At 19.8% G+C, this 22,478-nt stretch overlaps 2 protein-coding genes across 3 annotated transcripts in view; one reads left to right on the top strand and one right to left on the bottom strand.

The window, feature by feature from the left end:
* Positions 1 to 757: 757 nt before the first annotated feature.
* Positions 758 to 2,475, top strand: LOC122503274. Its single transcript, XM_043613751.1, has 4 exons — positions 758 to 928; positions 1,070 to 1,102; positions 2,136 to 2,201; positions 2,318 to 2,475. The coding sequence occupies exons 1-4, from the start codon at positions 814 to 816 to the stop codon at positions 2,410 to 2,412; spliced, it is 309 nt and encodes a 102-aa protein (XP_043469686.1). The 5' UTR covers positions 758 to 813; the 3' UTR covers positions 2,413 to 2,475.
* Positions 2,476 to 13,375: 10,900 nt separating this feature from the next.
* LOC122502925 (paired mesoderm homeobox protein 2-like) overlaps positions 13,376 to 22,478 on the bottom strand; it is a 30,450-nt gene continuing 21,347 nt past the window's right edge. The window contains exons 3-5 of one of the 2 annotated variants that reach the window (XM_043613275.1): positions 20,004 to 20,091; positions 15,602 to 16,023; positions 13,376 to 13,502 (exon numbers count right to left, since the gene is read on the bottom strand). In XM_043613275.1, the coding sequence (XP_043469210.1) occupies positions 13,476 to 13,502; positions 15,602 to 16,023; positions 20,004 to 20,091 (537 nt within the window). In that variant the 3' untranslated portion in view covers positions 13,376 to 13,475. The remainder of the gene's footprint in view (positions 13,503 to 15,601; positions 16,024 to 20,003; positions 20,092 to 22,478) is intronic. The other variant, XM_043613283.1, reaches the window with a different exon arrangement.

Genomic DNA, 22,478 nt, shown 5'->3' with positions numbered 1-22,478 from the left:
CTTTTGTGGGGTGAAAAGACACGTTTTTGATGCAGAGGGTCGCCCCTCTGAATAGCCTAGATGCTTCCTAATGGTCCAAATGAAGTGTGTACGTTCCGCATATGGAACTAAATGCAATATCATAATAACACTAATTTTTAAGCATAACTATACACTCAGCTTCACAACGTGTGAACGGGAAAGGTTCTCAAAGATCCTGTACACCTTCCTCCTCATCCACTGCACCTTTTGTTATCAGTATATTTAAAAAATATTTATATAAATTTATATTATTTATTAAATTATAAATTAATAAATTTATATTATTTATTAAATTATAAATTAATAGATTTATATTATTTAAATTTAAATTATTTGAATTTAAATTATTTAAATTTTAATTATTCGCAAATTATATTTATACACACATGATACGAAAATTAAAAAAAAAAAAATTTCCGTCTTTCTCTTTTTTCCTAATTAAATATAACTGTCGTCAATTGAAAAGCAAATTTGAAAATGATGTAGGAATTTTTAATTTGTTTTTCTAATATTCAAAGTAGATACACGTAATATTAAGTAAATAATTTTTAATGTTTTTTTATGATTCAAAGTAGATACACGGTATTATAAAGTAAATAATTTTTAATGTATACTTTATGATAAATTATATTTAGATTATAACCCGGAATTAATGTTTCTGCTACTGATAACAAGTGAATATGCATATATAAGGACAGCGTGTTGATGTTCAGAAATTAAAGAAAACTGAAATTTCTTTAAAAAATAATTATCGATTCATATTTTAATATAAAAATAAATAAAAATTTAAAAATGCGTTTTACAATTCTTGCTCTGTTTATTTTCTGTGGTTTCTTTTATTTTTCTGAAGGACAATCTTATGCGTCTGGATTCATAAGGAAGGTTAATAATCGTCCAGGAGCAGGAGGTAATTTTTATTAATAATTATAAATGAAAGAGTTTTTAAAAATATACGATCTTTATAAATTAAATTAATTAATTAATTAATTAAAAAAAAATTTATGATTAATAATAAAGATTAATATAATCGTTTTTTCTTAATTTTCAGTTAAAACTTACCCAGTTCTTAATATTGCAGCCAGTAAGTTGAATAATCAATTAACAATATTTATAATATAAGTATTCTAATAAATTTTAGTAAATTTTAATTAGGAAAAAAATAAAATTCATGAAATAATTTTTTTAAATATCATATTATTGTATTTAATTGAATTTTACATCTGATTTCAATAGCAAATTTTAAGCAAAAATTGTTAAGAACACTTGGATTTGTTTATTGAAATTTTTTTAATTGAATTTTGTCAACAAATAACTATGAAATGTTTTTAAAAAAATTATTTCAAAAAATGTATATTCTTATAAAATTATGACTTTTTAAAATTATTTAATTAATAATTTTACTTAAATATTTCAAAATTAATTGAATTTTCAAAGAGTTGCGTCTACAATTTTCATAAATAGAATATAAAATAGAAATTCAATTATATTCAAAAATTTTTTTTTAAATTCTGATCAAATTTTCAATTATTTTTATAAATAATAAAATTATTCTCCGAAATTCAAATATTTTAAAAAAATTTAAGAAATTTCTTCATAAGAATTGAATGATTTTTGAAAATTTTAATAAAATTCTTTGCAAGAATTCAATTATTTTCATAAATAATAAAATTTTCACAGATATTCATTTATTTAAAACATAATTTTCATAAAAGTTTTAGAAAAAAAATCAATTATTTAAAAATATTTTTATAAAATTCATCGCAAAGAATTCAATTATTTTTATAAATAATAAAATAAAATTCTTCTCAGGAATTCAATTATTTTCAAAAATTTTAATAAAATTCTTCGTATCAATTCAATTATTGTAAATTAAAATTTTCCAAAAGAATTCAATTATTTAAAATAGTTTTAATAAAATTCTACGTAATAATTTAATTATTTACATAAATTTTGATCAAGAATAAAATAATAATTTTATCACTCGATCATCTTTAATTATTATAAAACTTAATTTGGAATTTTTAAAAATCTTAATTCCTATAGAAAAAGTAATAATGAATAAATATTTATTTAAAAATAAAGTTCTTGATGTATTTATTGTATTTAATTTTTAGAAAATTGTTATCCGGGACTGAACCAATGCCTTAGAAATAATCCTTATAATCGTAGATATTGTTATGGTAAGTATTAATATATATATATATATATTTTTTTTTTTATTTAATAATGAAAATAATTTGTTTTTTACTTTCTTTTTCAATCGCTCGTTATTTACTATTATAATATTTTTTTAAAGATTTGTGCGTTCAACATGTAAGTGCATCATATTATCCAACTTACTATCCAGCTTACTTTGTATGCAAAAATAATGTTAAGGAGTGCCGATCTTAAGGACAAAACAAATACTATCGAACCGTGTTAACTATTTTTGTTAATTAATATAAGAATACAAAAAAAAATAAATAAAAGTCCAAAACAATTTTCACTTTTTATTTAAAAATTGTTTGGAATTTCTAATTATTTTGAAAATTTTAGTATATAAAAAAAGAGAATACGAGACACATACTTTAATATTTCTAAACGACAAACTTAAAATAAAATTCTTAGAAACAATTCAATAAATTTTAATACAATTCTTTCACACTATTCAATAATTTTCAAAAACTTCTTCAAAATTCAATTATTTTCAATATCTACGATTTTAATAAAAAAAATTTCCAAAATAATTACCTAAATTATTTCAAAAAACATTTTTTTTTAAAATTCTTTGCAAACATTCAATTATTTTCATAAACAATAGCATTCTCTCAAGAATTCAATTATTTAAATCACAATTTTTATAAATATTTTCGAAAAACTCAATTATTTAAAAAGATTTTTATGAAATTCTTCGCAATAATTCAATTATTTTAAAAGATTTTTATAAAGATCTTTGCAAACATTCAATTATTTTCATAAAGAAAAAAATTTTCGAAATAATTTAATTTTTTTTTATAAACAATAAAATTCGATTTAATAATTTTCATAAATTAAAGAAAATATAGCAGGATTTCAATTATTTTTAATTTTAATACAATTTTTAATTATTTATATATTTTGTATCAATTTCTACGCAATAATTCAATTATTTTCATAAATAATAAAATTATTACAAAGATTCAATTATTTCCATAAATAATAAAATTCTTTTTAAGAATTCAATTATTTTCATAAAGAGTAAAATTCTTTTTAAGAATTCAATTATTTTAAAACACAATTTTCATAAAATTTTTTGAAAAAATCAATTATTTAAAATCATTTTTATAAAAATCTTGGGTAGAATTCAAATATTAAAGAAATCATTTAATAAAGTTCTAATCCAAAAATTAAGTTAGTGTTATAAATAATAAATTTCCCCTGAGGAATTCAATTATTTTGACAAATTTTAATAAAATTCTTCTCAGGATTTCAATTATTTTGAAGGATTTTAGTAAAATTTATAGCAAGAATTCAATTATTTTCATAAATTCACATTGTAGGATTTCAATTATAATAAATACAATTTTTAATTGTATTTAAAAAATTTTTTTTATCAAATTCTTCACAAAAATTCAATTATTTTAAAAAATTTAAGAAATTTCTTCATAAGAATTCAATGATTTTTGAAAATTTTAATAAAATTCTTTGAAAGAATTCAATTATTTTTTTAAAATTTAATAAAGATCTTCCAAAAATTCAATTATTTTGATAAATAATAAAATTTTTTTTAGGAATTCAATTGTTTTCACAAATAATAAAATTTTCACTGGAATTAAATTATTTTAAAACACAATTTTCAAAAAAAAAAATTTTTTAAAATCAATTATTTAAAATGATTTTTATAAAATTCTTAAGTAGAATTAAATTATTTAAGAAAACATTTAATAAAGTCCTTCCCAAGAATTTAATTATTTTTTTAAATAATAAAATTCATTAGAGGAATTCAATTATTTTGACAAATTTTAATAAAATTCATTGCAAGAATTCAATTATTTTCATAAATTATAAAATTTTTCACAAGATTTCAATAATTTAAAAAATATTTAATAAAGTTCTTCCTAAGAATTCGTTGATTTTTTATAATTTTAATAAAATTCGTTGCAAGAATTAAATTATTTTTAAAAATTTTAATAAAATTCTTCGTGACAATACAATTATTTTATAAAATTTTGTTAAAATTCTTGGCAAAATTTCAATTATTTTCAAAATTTTACCTCAATTCAATGATTTTCAATATCTACTATTTAAATAAAATTTTCTTAAAGAATTCAATTATTTATAAAAATTTAATTTAAATTCTACGTAAAAATTTAATATAATTTTCCTAAATAATTAAATTTTTACAGAAACTCAATTATTTTCGTAAATAATAAAATTCTTTTTAGAAATTCAATTATTTTTATAAATAATAAAACTCTTTGCATATTAATTGAATTCTTGCAACGAATTTTATCAATTTTTTCAAAATAATTTAATTCTAGCGAACAATGGTATTATAATCATTTTAAATAATTGATTTTTTCGAAAAATTTTATGAAAACTGTATTTTAAAAAAGTAATTAAATTCCTGAAAAAATGTTATTATTTTTGAAAATAATTGAACATTTTATGTTTATGTTTAATTATTGTCAAAAATATTTTCGCAAAAATTAAAATATTTAAAACACAATTTTCATAAAATTTATCGAGAAAAATCATTTATTTAAAAAGATGTTTATAAAATTCTTCACAAGAATTCAATTTTTTTAATTTTATAAATAATAAAAATCGTTTCAAAGAATTCAATTATTTTCATAAATAATAAAAATCATAGCAGGATTTCAATTATTTTTAATTTTAATACAATTTTTAATAACTTACAAATTTTATATAAATTTCTTTGCAATAATTCAATTATTTTCACAAATAATAAACTTTTTTACAGGAATTCAATGATTTAAAACACAATTTTTATAAAATTGTTCGAAAAAGTCAATTATTTAAAAAGATTTTTATAAAATTCTTCGCAGTATTTCAATTGTTATTAATACAATTTTAAATGAATTCTTCATATCAAATTTTTACAGAAATTCAATTATTTTTTTGTAAATAATAATATTCATCTTAAGGATTCAATTATTTTCATAAATAATAAAACTCATTGCAAAATTTCAATTATTTTTAATAAAATTTTAATCGAATTCCTCAAAAAATGTATTTATTCTTAAAAATATAAAAATGTTATAGAAATTGGTTAAAAGAATTCAATTATTTAAAATGTTGTCGATAAAATTCTTTGTGAGAATTCAATTTTAAGCAACATTCAATTGTTCAATAAATTATTTATTTTTGTCTTTAAAAAATTGAATTTTCCTAAAGTTTTCTATTAAAAATTGATTTAAAAATGAATTAATGAATTAATTAGTTAAAATTTTTGATAATTGTCAATAAGTATTAAAAGCATTATATAGGGAATTTTTTTTAGAAATAATTGAATTTCGTAAAATAATATAATACCGTCAACAGGGGTAATTATGGAACATCAGAGGTATAAATATGGAACGCGTAATTCTTTTTTTTGTAAAATTATTTTAATTTGGTTCTTGTTGTAAATAATAGTTTAATATACTGCCTACAAAGTTACTCGGTTTTTTTTATTTTTATTGTCATTGGCAACGAGAAAATAATTATTAAACATCGAAAAAGTGGAAAGGTTATTTCACAAAAGTGTAAAAATTTACTAATTTCTTCGAATTAAATTCGCGTTTAGTTTACTATTATTATCTATTATTATTTTACTCTGCAGTACTAAATAAAGTTTTCTTAATATACAGACAAAAAAAAATTTGTTATACTTGCTTTTATAATTAATGATAATAATTTGTTCTATAATTGCCCGAAATGCGAGGCAATTATGGAGCAATATTTATGTTTAAATAACTCCGTCAAAAAATTTTTTTTTCTAAATGGAACTTGAAGGAAATCTTTAGAAGAATGTTCACAATATATTTGAATGGCTAATAAAATTTTTTTGTACACTTTAGATTTTTAGTGAAGAAGAAACTCAAAAAATCGCGTTTATTTTTTTGTTCCATAATTACCCCTGTTGACGATTAATCGATTAATTTGCGACGCTCCGAATAAAGATTTCTTCGGATCGCGTCACAATTTTATTTTCTGATTAGAAAATTAGAAAATTATTAGACTAAATATGAAAATCGAATATAATAAAAAAAAAGAAGAAGAAAAATTTGAAAATATAAAAAAAGAATATACGAGACACACTTTAATATTTCGGAACGACAAAATTGGCCGCGGTAAGTGCGGAGGGTGTAATCTCCCGTTAAGAATGAGGCGCGCAGATGGACTAATTGGAGTCATTCAGGGTGTCATTAACGCTGGTACTATCAACGTATCAACACAGTGATTTTGAAGCGCAATCTGTGCGAGGAGAAATCTTTTCATTGCTCAATGAGAGAAGGCGGCATATAATACAGTGTGAGACAGGTGTATGTGTGAGGTGACTTGAGAAAGAGTACAAGAGAGGGAGGAATAGGGTAATTCTAGTATAGGGTGGATGAGAGGAAACGGGTGCAAAGAGAGAGAGAGAGAGGAAGAGAGAAACTGTAGAACTGGTGTGAGTGGAAGTATGAAGTGAGCATATTACTATTGAGAATAAGTACCTGGCTTCGAGATGAGGCTGGTCGGGAACGAGACGGGGGGGAGTGATAACGGGTACAAATGGGGTGGTACAATGGGCACTAATGGATCTCAAGCCGCCGCGAGAGGCGCTGCTTTTAATCTAATTGTCCTCCGTAGCAGTCGCGAACTCGAACAGTGACTCTCAAATATCGCCATACAAGTATCGTTCGCATTTAGTGTGAGAGAAATCCACGTCAATCATATATAACGGAGCTCGAACCAATGGAACTAAAAACGGACTAAAAATTAAAAATTAGGGACCAATTATTGCCAAAAAAAAAAAAAATAATCGGTCAGATTCAAATAAGAGTAAATTTCACAAAACTATTTAATTAATTAAATTTTTTAATAACTATAGTTATTAAAAAATTTAATTTATAAATTATTTATTTTATATATAAAATAAATGAGATGACCGAGTGATAAAATCATTATTTTATATTACAAGAATATTGTTACTGCACAAAAAAAAATTTTTATTTGATTCAAATAACCGATTACTTGACTATATTATGAATCAAATACTTAATTGAATCAAATAATATTTATTGGAGATAATTAAAATATGTTATTTGCTTTGAATATTAAAATTATTGGTTCAAATATCATTTAATTGACTCAAATAAATATAATTTGATTCAAGTAAATATTTAATTGATATAATAATTAATAGTCAATTAATCGGTTATTTGATACAAATAAATTTTTTTTCTTTCATAATGTAATTATTTTTTAGCTTCAAAATTATTTTTATCATTACAATTCAATTACTATTTTCTAGAATTTTTAACTAAAATTCTTCTTTAAATAAATTACTAACAACAATTTGCGCGTTAAAGCGCGCGGCTAACTTCTTACTATACCTTCTTTCAATAAAATTAGCAATTATTTTAAAAATAATAGAATTTAAGAATTTTCAAATTTAAATTTTTGTTGAAAACACTAAAAAAAAAAATTCAATTTTGGAGAAATTAAAAATAATTGCAGAAATTCAATTAAAAAATTTTTAAAAAATAAAATACTTCTTATAAAATTCAACTATGTTTAAAATTTTAAAAAAATTCTCGTAAAAATCCCAATTATCTTTATAAATAACAAAATTCTTCTCCAAAATTCAATTATTTCCGCATAAATAATAAAATTTTCACGGGAATTTAATTGCTTTTAAAACACAATTTTCATAAAATTTTTTGAAAAAAATCAATTATTTGAAATGATTTTTTTTAAATTCATGGGTAAAATTCAATTATTTAAGAAATCATTTAACAATGTTCTTCCCAACAATTTAATTATTTTTATAAATAATAAAATTCACTAGAGGAATTCAATTATTTTGACAAATTTTTATAAAATTCGTTACAAGAATTCAATTATTTTCATAAATGATAAAATTTTTTTAAAAAATTCAATTATATTCATTCTTGTGAAGAATTTAAAAAAAAAAGTTTTAAATACATTTTAAAATTGTATTAAAAATAATTAAAATCCAGCGATGAGTTTTATTATTTATAAAAATAATTGAATTTTTGCAACGAATTTTATTAATTTTTTTTTAATAATTTTAATTCCTGAAAAGAATTTTATTATTTACAAAAATAATTAAATCCCTGTAAAAATTATATTATTTATGAAAATAATTGAATTCTTGGGAAGAACTGTATTAAATTTTTCAAAAATAATTGAATTCTTGCAAAAAATTTTATTATTTATAAAAATAATTGAATTATTTCTAAGAAACTTTTATAAAAAAATTTGTAAACAATTGGATTCCTGTGAAAATTTTACTATTTTTGAAAATAATTGAATGTTTGCAACGAATTTTAATAAAAATTTAAAAAATAATAGTTTTTTATAAATAATTGAATTTTTATGATGAATTGTATAAAAATCATTTTAAATAATTGCTTTTTTTCGGAAAATGTTATGAAAATTGTGTTTTAAAATAATTAAATTCCTGTGGGAATTTTTTTATTTATGAAAATAATTGAATGTTTTATTTATGTTTATGTTTAACAATTATTCTCAAAAATTTTAATAAATTTCTCAGAAACAATTTTATAAATATTAATAAAATTCTTTTGAACATTCAATTATTTTCATAAAAAATAACATTTTCGCAAGAATTTAATGATTTGAAAATAATTTAATAAAGTTGTTCGTAAGAATTCAATTATATTTAAATACCTAATAAAATTTTTCTCAGTAATTTAATTATTTTTAAAAATTATAAAAAAAAATTCTTCGTATATGATAAAGCTCTTTATAAAAATATAATCTTGAGAAATATTCAATATTATTCAATTATTGAAGAATTGAATATTTGAAAATTATATAATTGAATTCTTGTGGACCTTTCTAATAAGAATTTATTTAAAATTGAATTTCAGAGAAAATTTTATGTAATAATTGAATATTGGAAGCGTTATTGTGTGAATTTTTAGAAATAATTAAATTTCAAATGATTTTCAAATAGAAATCATTGAAAAATTTAATTGTTGTAAAACTGTAATAACATTAAAATTTTTATTTTGTAATAAAATGATTAAAATTTTGAATAATTTCCAAACATTTTCAAACATTTTTATTCCTATGGCAAAATAAATATTTAATTTTTGTTTTGTCATGTTTTTATTAATATTAATTTTGCTTAATAAATATGAAGAATAAACAGTAAAAAATTTATTGATAGAACTGAATTTTAAAATTTAAATCAAATAGACTTTGCGGAAAACTGAGAATTGATAAAAAAAATACATAAATTGAAGTTATAAAAATATTGAATTTGAAATTATTATTAAAAATTAGCATTTAAAATTTATATTGTTTATATAGTTTGGGAACAATTTAAATTCAAATAATTAAAAATAAAATGAGAACTATAGAATTCAAAAGATTAAAAATTTTTGACGACCGAAGTTCAAAGTCAATTAATAATTTAATTGTAATGGAAGTTTTAAAAAATTAAAATTTATTGAAATATGAGTTAACTAAAAATTGTTCAAAAAAATTTGAATATGACCATTTATATCAAATTCTCAAAATAAATGTCTTCCTTTATTTCTCCCCTGAAAAAAATAATAATCTCGAAATTGATTTTTTTCGTATTCATTTTTTTTAAACAATTTCAGAACTTACCTTTTTTTCTCTTTATATAAATTACCTGAAATTTCAAAAAAATTTATACAGCATTCTTTAAATACCGAAAAGTATTGGTTCTAAGAAATTTTATTTGCTGTAAGAAAAAATTATTTGATTCAAGTAAATATTTGTTTGATAATAAACAAACCATTAGTTACTTGAATCAAATAGCTTTTTTTCATTCTTTTTTTTAATACCATAAAATTAGTTTCTAAAAATAAAAAATCGATTAATTGTTCCTAAAAATTAAAAATTTTAAAAATTAAAAATGTATTCATAAAAAAAATACAATTGCAGATAAAAAAAAGAAAAAAAATTTGAAACGATTATTGAAACAAATTATTAAATTCAATAATAAATTACATCAGATAATATAACAATAAACGTGATATTAGCAATATATATTACAATTCGTAACAATTGAACATTATAGTAATAATAATAATAATAACAAATGTAATTAATTTGACATAATAAAACGTGTATCGCAGTATTAAAGGTGAAAATAGGAAGAGGATTTTGATACAAATATATATATATATATATTTAAACATGTGCTCTTATGAGTGAAAATTTGTCCGGTAGATGATAAATAAATTGATAAATTGGTGGAATTGTAATTGCCGTTGTGCGTGCTATCTGTATTATTAACGTTGAGTCGAATGGATATAATAAATGCGCGCACGTATTATTATTATTATTATCGTCATTATCATCATAGTGTGAAGCTTGCGATCAATTGTGGATGCGAAAAGGGCCAATGTATATTTATATCAACGCGTAACTCGTGGGAAATGCGTCCAATGCCTTTTCCGGTTGATCCAAATTCAGGAAATTGTTCACAATCAAATTGGTGACGTGACTCCTCGCGTCGATGTCTCATTCGAATATTGTCATTTGATTAATGACTTTTTCACTTTTGACAAACATATTTATTTATTTCATTCATTATCTAATTTCCTTAAGTGTTGTTCCTTGATTTTTTTCGCAAAATAGTTATTTTTTGGTTTTTTTATTATTCACTTTAAAATTTTATTTTTATTTTTTTTTCACTTTAAAGTGAACTTTAAAGTGAAAAAATTATTTTATTTTTTCACTTTAAAGTTCATTTTAAAGTGAACTTTAAAATGAAAGAATTATTTTATTTTTTAAAGTGAACTTTAAAATAAAAAAATAAAATTTTAAATTGAACTTTAAAGTGAAAGAAGAAAATAATAATAAAATTTTAAAGTGAACTTTAAAGTGAAAAAATAAAATAAAAATAAAATATTAGAGTGAACTTTAAAGTGAAAAATAAAAATAAAATATCTTGTAAAGTTAATAGATCTAAAATTAATTATTTTATTAATTAATAAACTTTAAAAGAATAAAAAAAAATAAACTTTTTAAATGAACTTTAAAGTGAAAAAATAAAAATAAAATATCTTGTGAAGTTAATAAATCTAAAATTAATTATTTAATAATCTTACAAAGATGATAGATTTAAAAATTAGTAATTAATTTTTTTTTATAAAAAAATGTTTCAATTTCTAAATTGGTGCCATTTATTGAAAAGTTAAAAAATATTTTTATTTCAAAACATGAAAGTAGGAAATTATTTTTATTAATTAAAAAATAAGTTTTAATCACATTTATTTCAAACTACAGGTAGGAAATAACTTTATTAATTAAAAACTGATTTTTAATCATTTTTATTTCAAAAAATAAAAACATGAAGTAAGTATTATTAATTAAAAATTGATTTTCAATCATTTTTATTTCAAAATACGAAAGTGGAAAGTAATTTTGTGTTTTACTATAATTTTTATTTCAAAATATAAAAATATGAAATAAATTCAGTTAATAAAAAATTGATTTTCAATCATTTTTATCTCAAAATATAAAAGTACGAATTTTTTATAAATTGAGAAACAGTGTTTCAATAATTGAAATAATAGAATTCTTTCAACAAATTTTATTAATATTTTCTAAAATCATTGAATTCTTACGAAGAACTTTATTAAATTCGTTTTAAATAATTGAATTTTTCTGAATAATTTTGTAAAAAAATGTTTTAAGTACAATTTAAAATTATACTAAAAATTGTTGAAATCTTGCCATAAGTTATTTATTATTTATAAAAATAATTGCATTCTTGCAACTAATTTTATAAAAATTTTTAAAAATAATTCAATTCCTGAGAAGAATTTCATTATTTATGAAAATAATTGAATTCTTGAAACGAATTTTATTATTTAAAGAAAATAATTGAATTCTTGCGAAGAATTTAATAAAAATCTTTTAAAATAATTGATTTTTTTCGATAAATTTTATGAAAATTGTGTTTATTATTTTGAAAAATTTTATATATAAAAATTGTGTTTTAAATAATTAAATTCCTATGAAATATTTGGTTATTTATAAAAATAATTGAATTATTGCAAAGAAATTTATATAAAATATTATGTAAGTAATTGAAAATTATATAAAAATTAAAAATAATTGAAATCCTCTGATAATTTCTTTAATTTATGAAAATAATTGAATTCTTGCATCGAATTTTATTGTTTATAAAAATAATTGAATTCCTGCAACGAATTTTATTAAAATTTATAAAAATAATTGAATTCTTGCAAAGAATTTTATTTTTTACGAAAATAATTGAATCTCTGTAAAAATTTTATTATTTATGAAAATAATTGAATTTTTGTGAAATTTTTATTATTTTATTAAAATAATTAAATGATTTCGTAAAATTTTATTAATAATAAATAATAACTTTTATAATAACTTAAATAAACAACTTTTATTAATTTAAAATTGAGTTTTAATAATTTTCATTTCAAAAAGAAAAATATGAAGTAACTTTTATTAATTAAAAAATGATTTTTAATCATTTTTATTTCAAGTTACGAAAGCAAGAAATAATTTTTATTAATTAAAAACTGATTTTTAATCATTTTTATTTGAAAAAGTAAAAATATTTAGTAACTTTTATCTATTAAATTTTCATTAATTTTTATTTCAAAATATGAATCTGAGAACTAATTTTTATTTGAAAATATAAAAATATGAAATAACTTCAGTTAATAAAAAATTGATTTTCATTATTTTTTATCTCAAAATATAAAGGTACGAATTTTTTTTGTAATTGAAAAACCATGTTTCAATAATCATAAATAATAAAAAAAAATAAAAAAAAACGAGGGAGAATCAGGTGATGAAAAAAAGCAATCGACAAGACAAATTCGTGTGTATTAATATTTAGTTTCATATATTTTTCACTTAATATTACAATGAGTTATCTATGTATTTACATAAACATACACGTGATAAATATAATTTACAATTGTAATTTACAAAATCGAGAACATTTTTTTTTTTTTTGTTACTTCGAAAAGAAAAAAATTATATTTTTTTATTTTTTAAATAAGCATTCTTATAAAAAGCAATTTACATATAGTTACTAAAATAATTTACATTTTGCTTTGAAAAATTTTTTTTTTCTTTTCATATATAAATAATTTAATTTTTTTTATCTCATCCAATTTTTTGTGGGTAACCCTGCGCATGTATGTCCTCTTTTTTATTAATATTTTTTTTTCTTTTTTTTCAGTTTTTTTTCATGTACTTCTTTTTCACGCCTGAATTGTTAGAAAAGTGTTCTGTAATGAAATTAAAAATTTAATATTATGATTTTATCACACTTAAAATTAATAAATAAATAAATAAAAACTAAGTTATTTCTTTAAAAATTAAGAAAATAAAGAAAAAAAAATGAAAAAATGAGACTGCCAGCAGTCTATTTATTTTAGTAAAAAAAGAAAATTTACTTTTTTTAAACATCAGTCTATCGCTCGAAATTAATAATATTTTATTGCACTTTTCAAAAAACAAATTAATTTTTTCTTTTTGCTTTAGTTAATAATTTAATTGTTAATAATTAATAAATATGAATTGAGTGTTTTGGGTGTGAATGTAATTTAATATTTTTGATACAGTAAACCCTCGGTAAGTGAACTTTTGTTTGGTTTTTACAAGAGAAAAAATTGAGTTTCTTCAATTTTTGAAAAAATGGAAAAGAATCTCAATTTTTAGAATATTTACTTTTTTCATTCGATTTTATTGAAAAAATTCGAATTTTAAGAAAAAAATCTCCTTTTTTAGAGGGAAAAGAATTTAAGAAAAATATAAATTCTTGATAATTATCATAATCGAGGGTTGACTGTTTTCCTCCCGATCCCTGAGTGTTAAATAATTAATATTTATAATATTTATAATTATAATTATAATAATATTTACAATGATTATTATAAACATATTTCCTTTTGATTTTTTAAACCAAAAAACGAACGCTTATCGAGAGGCGACTGTAAATTGAATTACGGAAAAAAGTCACTATTCATTTGCATTATACATATGAGAAACGAATTTTCCAAGTCTTAATATTTAAAATGATTCTGGCAATAGAAAATTTTTCACTCTACATTACCAGGTGATTTACATGTTATTTACATACGTTGAAAAAAATTAATTAAGTTTACTGAAATATTTTACGACTTTTGTTACTTTTTTTTTATTGAATTATAAAATTAAATAATAAATCATTATTATGAAATAATAAATTTATTTATTATTTATTTTAATAAATCATAAATAAGTAATAAATTATTATTATTATTAAATAAGAGTTTACTACTTCGTAATTATTTTGCACTAAATATTAGAATCTATTTTTTTAATGTTTCAGACTTTTTAAATAAAACAACAATTCAATTTTTGTTACAAAATTAAAATAAACAAATAAAATAATTAAATGTCAACAAAATTAATAATGAATTACATTCAATAATATTATTCGCTATTTAAATTGATTTCAATTAAAATAAATTAAATTTAAAATTTTAATTAAATTAAATTTTAATTTTAAATCGAAGGTTAAACTAAGTGTTCATTAAACAAACTCTAAGAAAAAATTTCGTAAAAGAAACGATTTAATAATAATTACGATTCAAATGCGAGAAAAGAAAAAATATTAGTAAAATACTCCAGTGCAATTTTAATTATTCCTTTTCAAATAATCGCTTAATCGTATGATTACAATATTTATGTACAAAATTCACATCACATGTAAATTATTTTTAATAAATTAAAAAAAATGCAATAAATTAGAAAAAAGAAAATAAATTTAAAAAATTGGAATAAATTAAAAAATGCAATAAAAAATTAAGTAAAGAAAAATTTCAATAAATTAGAAAAACTTAAATAAATTAACAAAAAACGATTTCACAACGTTTGAACGTTCAGATGAATGAAATATTTTTCATTTTTCAATATTTTTTTAAATTACCATCGAAAAAAGAAAATTTATTAAAATTAAAAATTTACTTAGTTCAGAATTAATTTTTTTAAACATTGAAAACTTTTTTGCAAAAAAAAAAAATAACAAATTAAAAGAAGTAAATAAATATCGTCATTCATTTGAACGTCCAAAACAAAAATTATCTCTAATACGAAAATAAATGTAAAAAATATCAAAATAAATAGAAAACAAATAAAATATTTAAAAATTCAAAAAGAATCAAAAATACAAAAAACAAAAAAACAAAAAAAATTGTTTTAAAAATGAAAAATTTAATAAAAACTAATTTTTAATTCCTGAGAATAAATAATAAAAAAAATAAAAAATTCGTTTACACATTATTTGACTTATAATAGAAACTAATTATAATAATAATAGTCCTAAATTGAATTAATTCTCGACCTTGCGTAATACTTCCTCAGCCTTAACTCGAAGAATTTCGGCGCTCTGCCTCCTAATTTCATCGTCTGACGAGCCAGAATCATCGTCCCTGTCGTGTTTTGAGCTGAGATTTTGCGCGATACTTTGAACGCCAAGATTAAGGGGATGCGAATGTAATTGTGCACTGAGTGAACGTGTATCGATATTATTGTGATTTAATGATGACGGTGGACTCAGGCCCATTACTGGTAATACTGAACTTAATGTGGCGAGATTTTGCGGCAACATATATTGCGACAAAAATGCATGTAGGGGAGGGATTTTTGGTGTACTATTTGGCCAAACACTTGGTGGGAACATTGCCGGTATAAACCAGGGAAATGCACCTGTGGGCGGTGCTGCTTGTGTACCCGCACCAACAGCGTCCGACGAACACCATCCACCTGCAATTAGAAAAAATGGAAAAACATTTTTTTTTTTTATTTCAATTTTTGAGAAAAAGAATCTCTATCAATGTGCTCTCTCAATATATTATGAAATATGAAGTTAAATATCAATATCAAATATTAAATTAAAATTTGTTATCAATATGAGAGTGTTAATAATTCTGAATCGAAGGGAAGGCGCAGGCGCGAGCACTGGAGAGGGGCAATGAGTGTGAGAGAGAAATTCAGGGATTTCTCTCTCACACTCATTGCCCCTCTCCAGTGCTTGCGCCTGCGCCTAATAATCAAGGAGCGTAAAGTAGCGTTTTTAGTTTATTAACCCGAAAGCTAAACGAAAAATAAGAACAAAAAATAGAGTTTCTAGTTTATTAATCCAAAAACTAAAAGAAAAAAACAAAAAGTCCTCAAGGACTGCGGATTGTGTAAATAAATAAATAATTAAAAAGAAAATAAGGCAAAAAAATACAGAAGAGAAAAATAATACAATAATAAATAATAAAAGAAATTAACATAAAAAGACTCCAGTAAATTAATTATTAAAAGACGTAAATTAGCAAACAAATAAATACAGCGCTTGATACAAACAGACTTCGCACTCGTTAATTAATTTTTAAAAGAAGTAGCAAAAAGTATCTTTCAAACAAAAAAAAAATAGTTAAAAAGTTGCTATCAAAAAATTAAACTTGACGACAAAAAAACTCGTTTTAGACACTTTACAAAACCGAAAAAAATTCCATTTTATATTTTTTATTTTCCTGGCTTTTTCCTAATTTTCATCAAAAATATTCACTTCTTTCATATCCTGATAATAAATTAAATTCCTGCAAATAATTTTATAATTCACGAAAGAATTTAAATATTTATAAAAATAATTTAATTCTTGCAAAGAATTTTATAAAAATTTTTAAATAATTCATTTCTTTCGACTAATTTTATACAAATTCTAATTTAAATAATAGAATTCCTGAGAAATTTTTATTACTCATGAAAGGAATTGAATTATTACGAAGATTTATACAAAAAAAAAATTGTTTAAATAATTAAATTCTTTTTGGAAATTTTATTAAAATAGTAGATATTAAAAATCATTGAATTGCGAAAAGTTTTTAAAAATAATTAAATTTTACAAAGAATTCTATTAAAATTGTTGACAATAATTAAATGTCTGTGTGGTGTTTCATTAAATTTTTTTTGAAAATAATTGAATTCCTAAGAAGCATTTTATTATTTATGAAAATAATTGAATTCTTGCAAACGATTTTATTAGACATTTTTAACAAAATTGAATTTACAAGAAAATTTGTTTTACTTTGAAAAATAATTGAATTCTTGTGACGAATATTGTGAATAATTTTTCTATTTATCGACATAACTGAAAAAATTGATTTATTTCAAAAAAATTTAATTAAAATTGTATTTAAAATAAATTATTTCTTTTGAACAATTTTATTAAAATATTTGAAAATATTTGAAAATAATTGAATTTCCGTGGAAAATTCTAATATTTTTGTAAATAATTGATTTTTTCCAGGAATTGAAATTAAATTTTTAAGAATAATTACATTTTTTTTAAAATTCCTGTAAAATTGTATTAGAAATAATTGAAATCCTGCAATGAATTTTATGATTTATAAAAATAATTGAATAGTTGCTAAGAATGTTATCCAAATTTTCAAAAATAATTAAATTCCTGGGAATAATTTTATTATTTATGAAAATAATTGAATTATTGAGAATGATTTTATTAGAATTTTTTAGAATAATTGATTTTCTGTGAAAAATTTTGTTATTTATGAAAATAATTGAATTATGCAAAGAATTTTATTAAAATGCATAAAAATAATTGAATTTTCGGGAACAATTTTGTTATTTATCGACATAATTGAATTCTTACGAAGAATTATTTATGTAAATAATTGAATTCTTGGGAAGAATTTTATTAAAATTTAAAAGAATAATTGAATTTTTGCAAAGAAATTTAATTTAAATATAATTTAAATAGTAAATGTTTTTTTCAAACAATTTTATTAAAATAGTACAAAATAATTGAATTCCTGTAAAAAATTCTAATATTTTTGTAAATAATTGAATTCTTCTACAGAATTTTAAACAAATATTTTTTTAAATAATTGATTTTTTCGAGGAATTGAAATTAAATTGAAATTAAATTTTTGAATAATTACATTTTTTAAGTAATTCCTGTAAAATTGTATAAAAGATAATTGAAATCCTGCGATGAATTTTATTATTTATGAAAATAATTGAATAGTTGCTAAGAATTTTATTATTTTTAAAAATAAATAAATTATTGCGAAAAATTTTATTAAAATGTTTAAAAAGAATTGAATTTCTGTGAAAAATTTTGTTATTTTTGAAAATAATTGAATTCTTCACAAGAATTTTATAAGCATTGTTTTAAATAATTAATTTTTTTGAGATATAATAAATATTATGACAATTTTATTTAAAATAATTGAATTTTTCGATTAATTAATTTAAAATAGTATTGAAAATAATTGAAATTCTTCGAAGAATTTTATTATTTATCAAAATAATTGAATTCTTCGAAGAATTTTTTAAAAAATTGAATTTCTATGAAAAATGTTGTTATTGTAGTAAAAGTATTTTAATTATTGTGAAGAATTGCATAAAAATGTTGTTAAATAATTGATTTTTTCGAAATTTTTTTATTATTGAAAATAATTGAATTTTGGTTGAATTTTATTAATTTTTTTTAAATAATTGAATTTTTTTGCAAAATTTTGTTATAATACGAGATATTGAAAATAATTGAATTCATTTGCGATATGAAAATACTAGATATGAAAATAATTGAATTTCGAATATTTTTTGAAAATAATTGAATCGTTTTAAAGAATTTGTTTATAATTTTTGAGAATAGTTTTTTGATTTCTAGTATTCTCAAAAAAAAAACACACAAATAGTAGTTTTTAGTGGCTGAAATCTAAAAAAAGTACCCGAATAGTAGAATAACGTAAAAAAAGTAGTAAATAGTAGGTTTCAGTAGATGTGCGCAAAGCCTGAACTCCAGTAAATTAATAATTAAAAGACGTAAATTAGCAAACAAAATAAAAACAGCGCTTGATACAAAAATAAATAAATACAAATAAATAAACAAATTAATAGAAAAAAACGCCAATAAATAAATAATAAAACTAATACAGTAAATACAATAAAAAACGAATGATCGTTTAATCCAAAATTAAACAAAATTAGGTAAGAAATTTCAGTGAATAACATAGAATAAACGTGTCACTGTTAATGATCCGTTAATGTTTGATTCTCACAAATAAAATTGCTCATAAAACACACATAAAATAAATTCTTAATTATAATTCCAACTAAATTTCCTGCCCCTCCCAAAAAAAAAAACTTATCAGCCTGATGTCAATAACGATAGAAAAATAAAAACACAGGCAATTATTATTGTTCCTTATTTTTTTTTAATTTGTTGACACTAATCTGAAATTCGTTATCAAAAAATAAAGAAAAAGATGAAGAGTAATGAATAAAATATAATTTCGACATATGTTATAATTTTCCGTTTTTTTTGTTTGTTCGACACCCGCACACACCTCACGCGTTAAAAACATTAATGAAAAATGTATTTTAGTTCCATCCCTCTCTTCATTGGTTGTATTATATATGTGTACATGTGTGCTGTGTGTATATATATCGTAGATCAGATTCTCCCGAGCGATGTTTGCAGCGACAGTGAAATTAGACATAATTGTCGCAGATTGCATCTACCCTTCGGTAACTGTTCTTGTTGGACGAGTCGAGGCAAACGCCACAGGGCAAATGCGTGTCCCTTATTGTATGGAGTATATACCTTTATAGCTTGTGTGTAACATTCAATGATACCTAGGTGTGTATATATATATATATGTATTCGTGTGGATAGAGGGGAGAGAGGGCTATTGCTACTAATTGTTGCTGGATCGTTAATTACTCACTACCTTGTTCCACGTGCATGAAGTTACTGTCTCTGCCAAGTGCTTTTTCTCTTTTGCGCCATTTCGCTCGTCTATTTTGAAACCAGACCTGTAACCATAAACATATTTTTCTTCCATTACACATCCGATATGCCAACGTTGTATATAATTAGGAAAATTGAAAAAAAGAAACATTTCGTTCTTTACTCAAAAAAATTTACTTCTTTACAATTTTTCATTTTTAAAATTTTTGTACGTATTATAATTAGTATAGGGTAGGATTGCCACATGTCAGGGAATTGAGAAAAAAATTCAGAGATTTTTATTAAAATTACTGGAAGAAATTAAATTTTTAGAATTCATAAGAAAATTCTGAATTTTGTTGTCTTTTTTGTTTGCCTCATAAACTATGAAATTACCACGAATTCTAATTCGTGCGGTAATTTCATAGTTTATGAGACGAACAGAAAAGACAATAAAATTCAGAATTTCATAATTTATGAGGCAAACAAAAAAGAAAACAAAATTCAGAATTTTCTTATGAATTTTAAAAATTTAATTAGAATACGAAAACATCAATTTTTTCTATTTCTGACTAATTTAATTATTGAAAAAAATTTTTGATACAATTTTACAAGAACATATTTTCATCGCAGAATTTCAAAAATATTTTGAATACAATTTTAAATAAATTCCTTGAAAAATTTATTTATTTATTTATTTATTTATTTAAGATTCTTATACGGGCAGAGCCCTTAATACAAAAAACGGTTATAAAAATAAGTAAGTACTGTCGCAAATTAATTTGTCAATAAGATAAAAATACAAATATTCTTAAAAATTTTATTAAAACATAACGAAAGAATTCAATTTTAAGAGACATTCAGTTTATTCAATAAAATAATAAAATTCCTTGCAATAATACAATTATTTTCATAAATAAATTTTAATTCATCGCAGAAAATCAATTATTAACAAAAATTTGTAAGTAATTCTGGAAAAAGAATTCAATTATCTTTATAAACAATAGAATTCTTCTCATAAAATCAATTATTTTAAGGAATTTAAAAAAAATTCTTTTCCAAAATTCAATTATTTTGATAAATATAAAAATTCATTACAAGAATTTAATTTTTTTGACAAATTTAATTAAAATTCTTGACAAAATTTCAATTATTTAAAAAAATTTAATAAAATTCTTCACATGCATTCAATTATTTCCATAAATTATTTGAATTCTTTTCCAAAGTTCAATTATTTTGATAAATATCAAAATTTATCACAAGAATTCAATTTTTTTTGAAAAATTATGTTAAAATTCTTCAAAAATTTTTCAATTATTTTCTAAAATTGTGTTAAAATTCTTTAACATAATAAATTTCAGTAAAATTTTAATTAAATTCCTTAAATAAAATTATTTTTTAAAAGTTTTTAATAAAATTCTTCGTAAAAATTCTTTTCATAACATCAATTATTTTAAGGAATTTTAATAAAATTCTTTTCCAAAATTCAATTATTTTGATAAATATCAAAATTCATCACAAGAATTCAATTTTTTTGACAAATTTTATTAAAATTCTTTCCAAATTTTCAATTATTTAAACAAAATTTAATAAAATTCTTCCCATGAATTCAATTATTTTCATAAATTAATTAAATTCTTTTCCAAAATTCAATTATTTTGATAAATATCAAAATTCATCACAAGAATTCAATTTTTTTTGAAAAATTATGTTAAAATTCTTCAAAAATTTTTCAATTATTTTCAAAAATTGTGTTAAAATTCTTTAACATAATAAATTTCAGTAAAATTTTAATTAAATTCCTTGATTAAAATTATTTTTTAAAAGTTTTTAATAAAATTCTTCGTAAAAATTCTTTTCATAACATCAATTATTTTAAGGAATTTTAATAAAATTCTTTTCCAAAATTCAATTATTTTGATAAATATCAAAATTCATTACAAGAATTTAATTTTTTTGACAAATTTAATTAAAATTCTTGACAAAATTTCAATTATTTAAAAAAATTTAATAAAATTCTTCACATGCATTCAATTATTTCCATAAATTATTTAAATTCTTTTCCAAAATTCAATTATTTTTTAAAATTTTAATAAAATTCTTCTAAAAGTTTTTAATTATTTTCAAAAATTGTTATAAAATTCTTTAATATAATAAATTTCAGTAAAATTTTAATTGAATTCCTTAAAAGAAATTAATTATTTTCAAAAGTTGTTAATAAAATTCTTCGTAAAAAAAAATGTTAAAAACATTTAATTATTGACAAAATTATTCATTTTTGTATTTAAATAATTGAATTCTCCTAGAATTTTCTAATAAAAATTGAATTAAAATTTAAAATTTAATTTAAAATTTTAACTAACAATTCTGTAGAATTAATTTTTTTGAAAAAGTTTAATTGAATTTTTTTGTTGAAATTATTTCCAGTTTTTATTTTCTAATATACATTTAATTGAAAAATTTACACCTACTC

The sequence above is a fragment of the Leptopilina heterotoma genome, unplaced genomic scaffold, assembly GCF_015476425.1.
Source record: "Leptopilina heterotoma isolate Lh14 unplaced genomic scaffold, ASM1547642v1 Lhet_108, whole genome shotgun sequence".
Classification (NCBI taxonomy): domain Eukaryota; kingdom Metazoa; phylum Arthropoda; class Insecta; order Hymenoptera; family Figitidae; genus Leptopilina; species Leptopilina heterotoma.
This window is presented reverse-complemented; position numbering and strand designations above follow the sequence as displayed.

Excerpts from the sequence above, each read along its gene's own strand:
- LOC122503274 (XM_043613751.1), top strand. The coding sequence starts at position 814 with ATGCGTTTTACAATTCTTGCTCTGTTTATTTTCTGTGGTTTCTTTTAT. Across the intron at positions 929-1,069 it reads TAATCGTCCAGGAGCAGGAG|TTAAAACTTACCCAGTTCTT; the intron begins GTAATTTTTATT and ends CTTAATTTTCAG. Across the intron at positions 1,103-2,135 it reads AGTTCTTAATATTGCAGCCA|AAAATTGTTATCCGGGACTG; the intron begins GTAAGTTGAATA and ends TTTAATTTTTAG.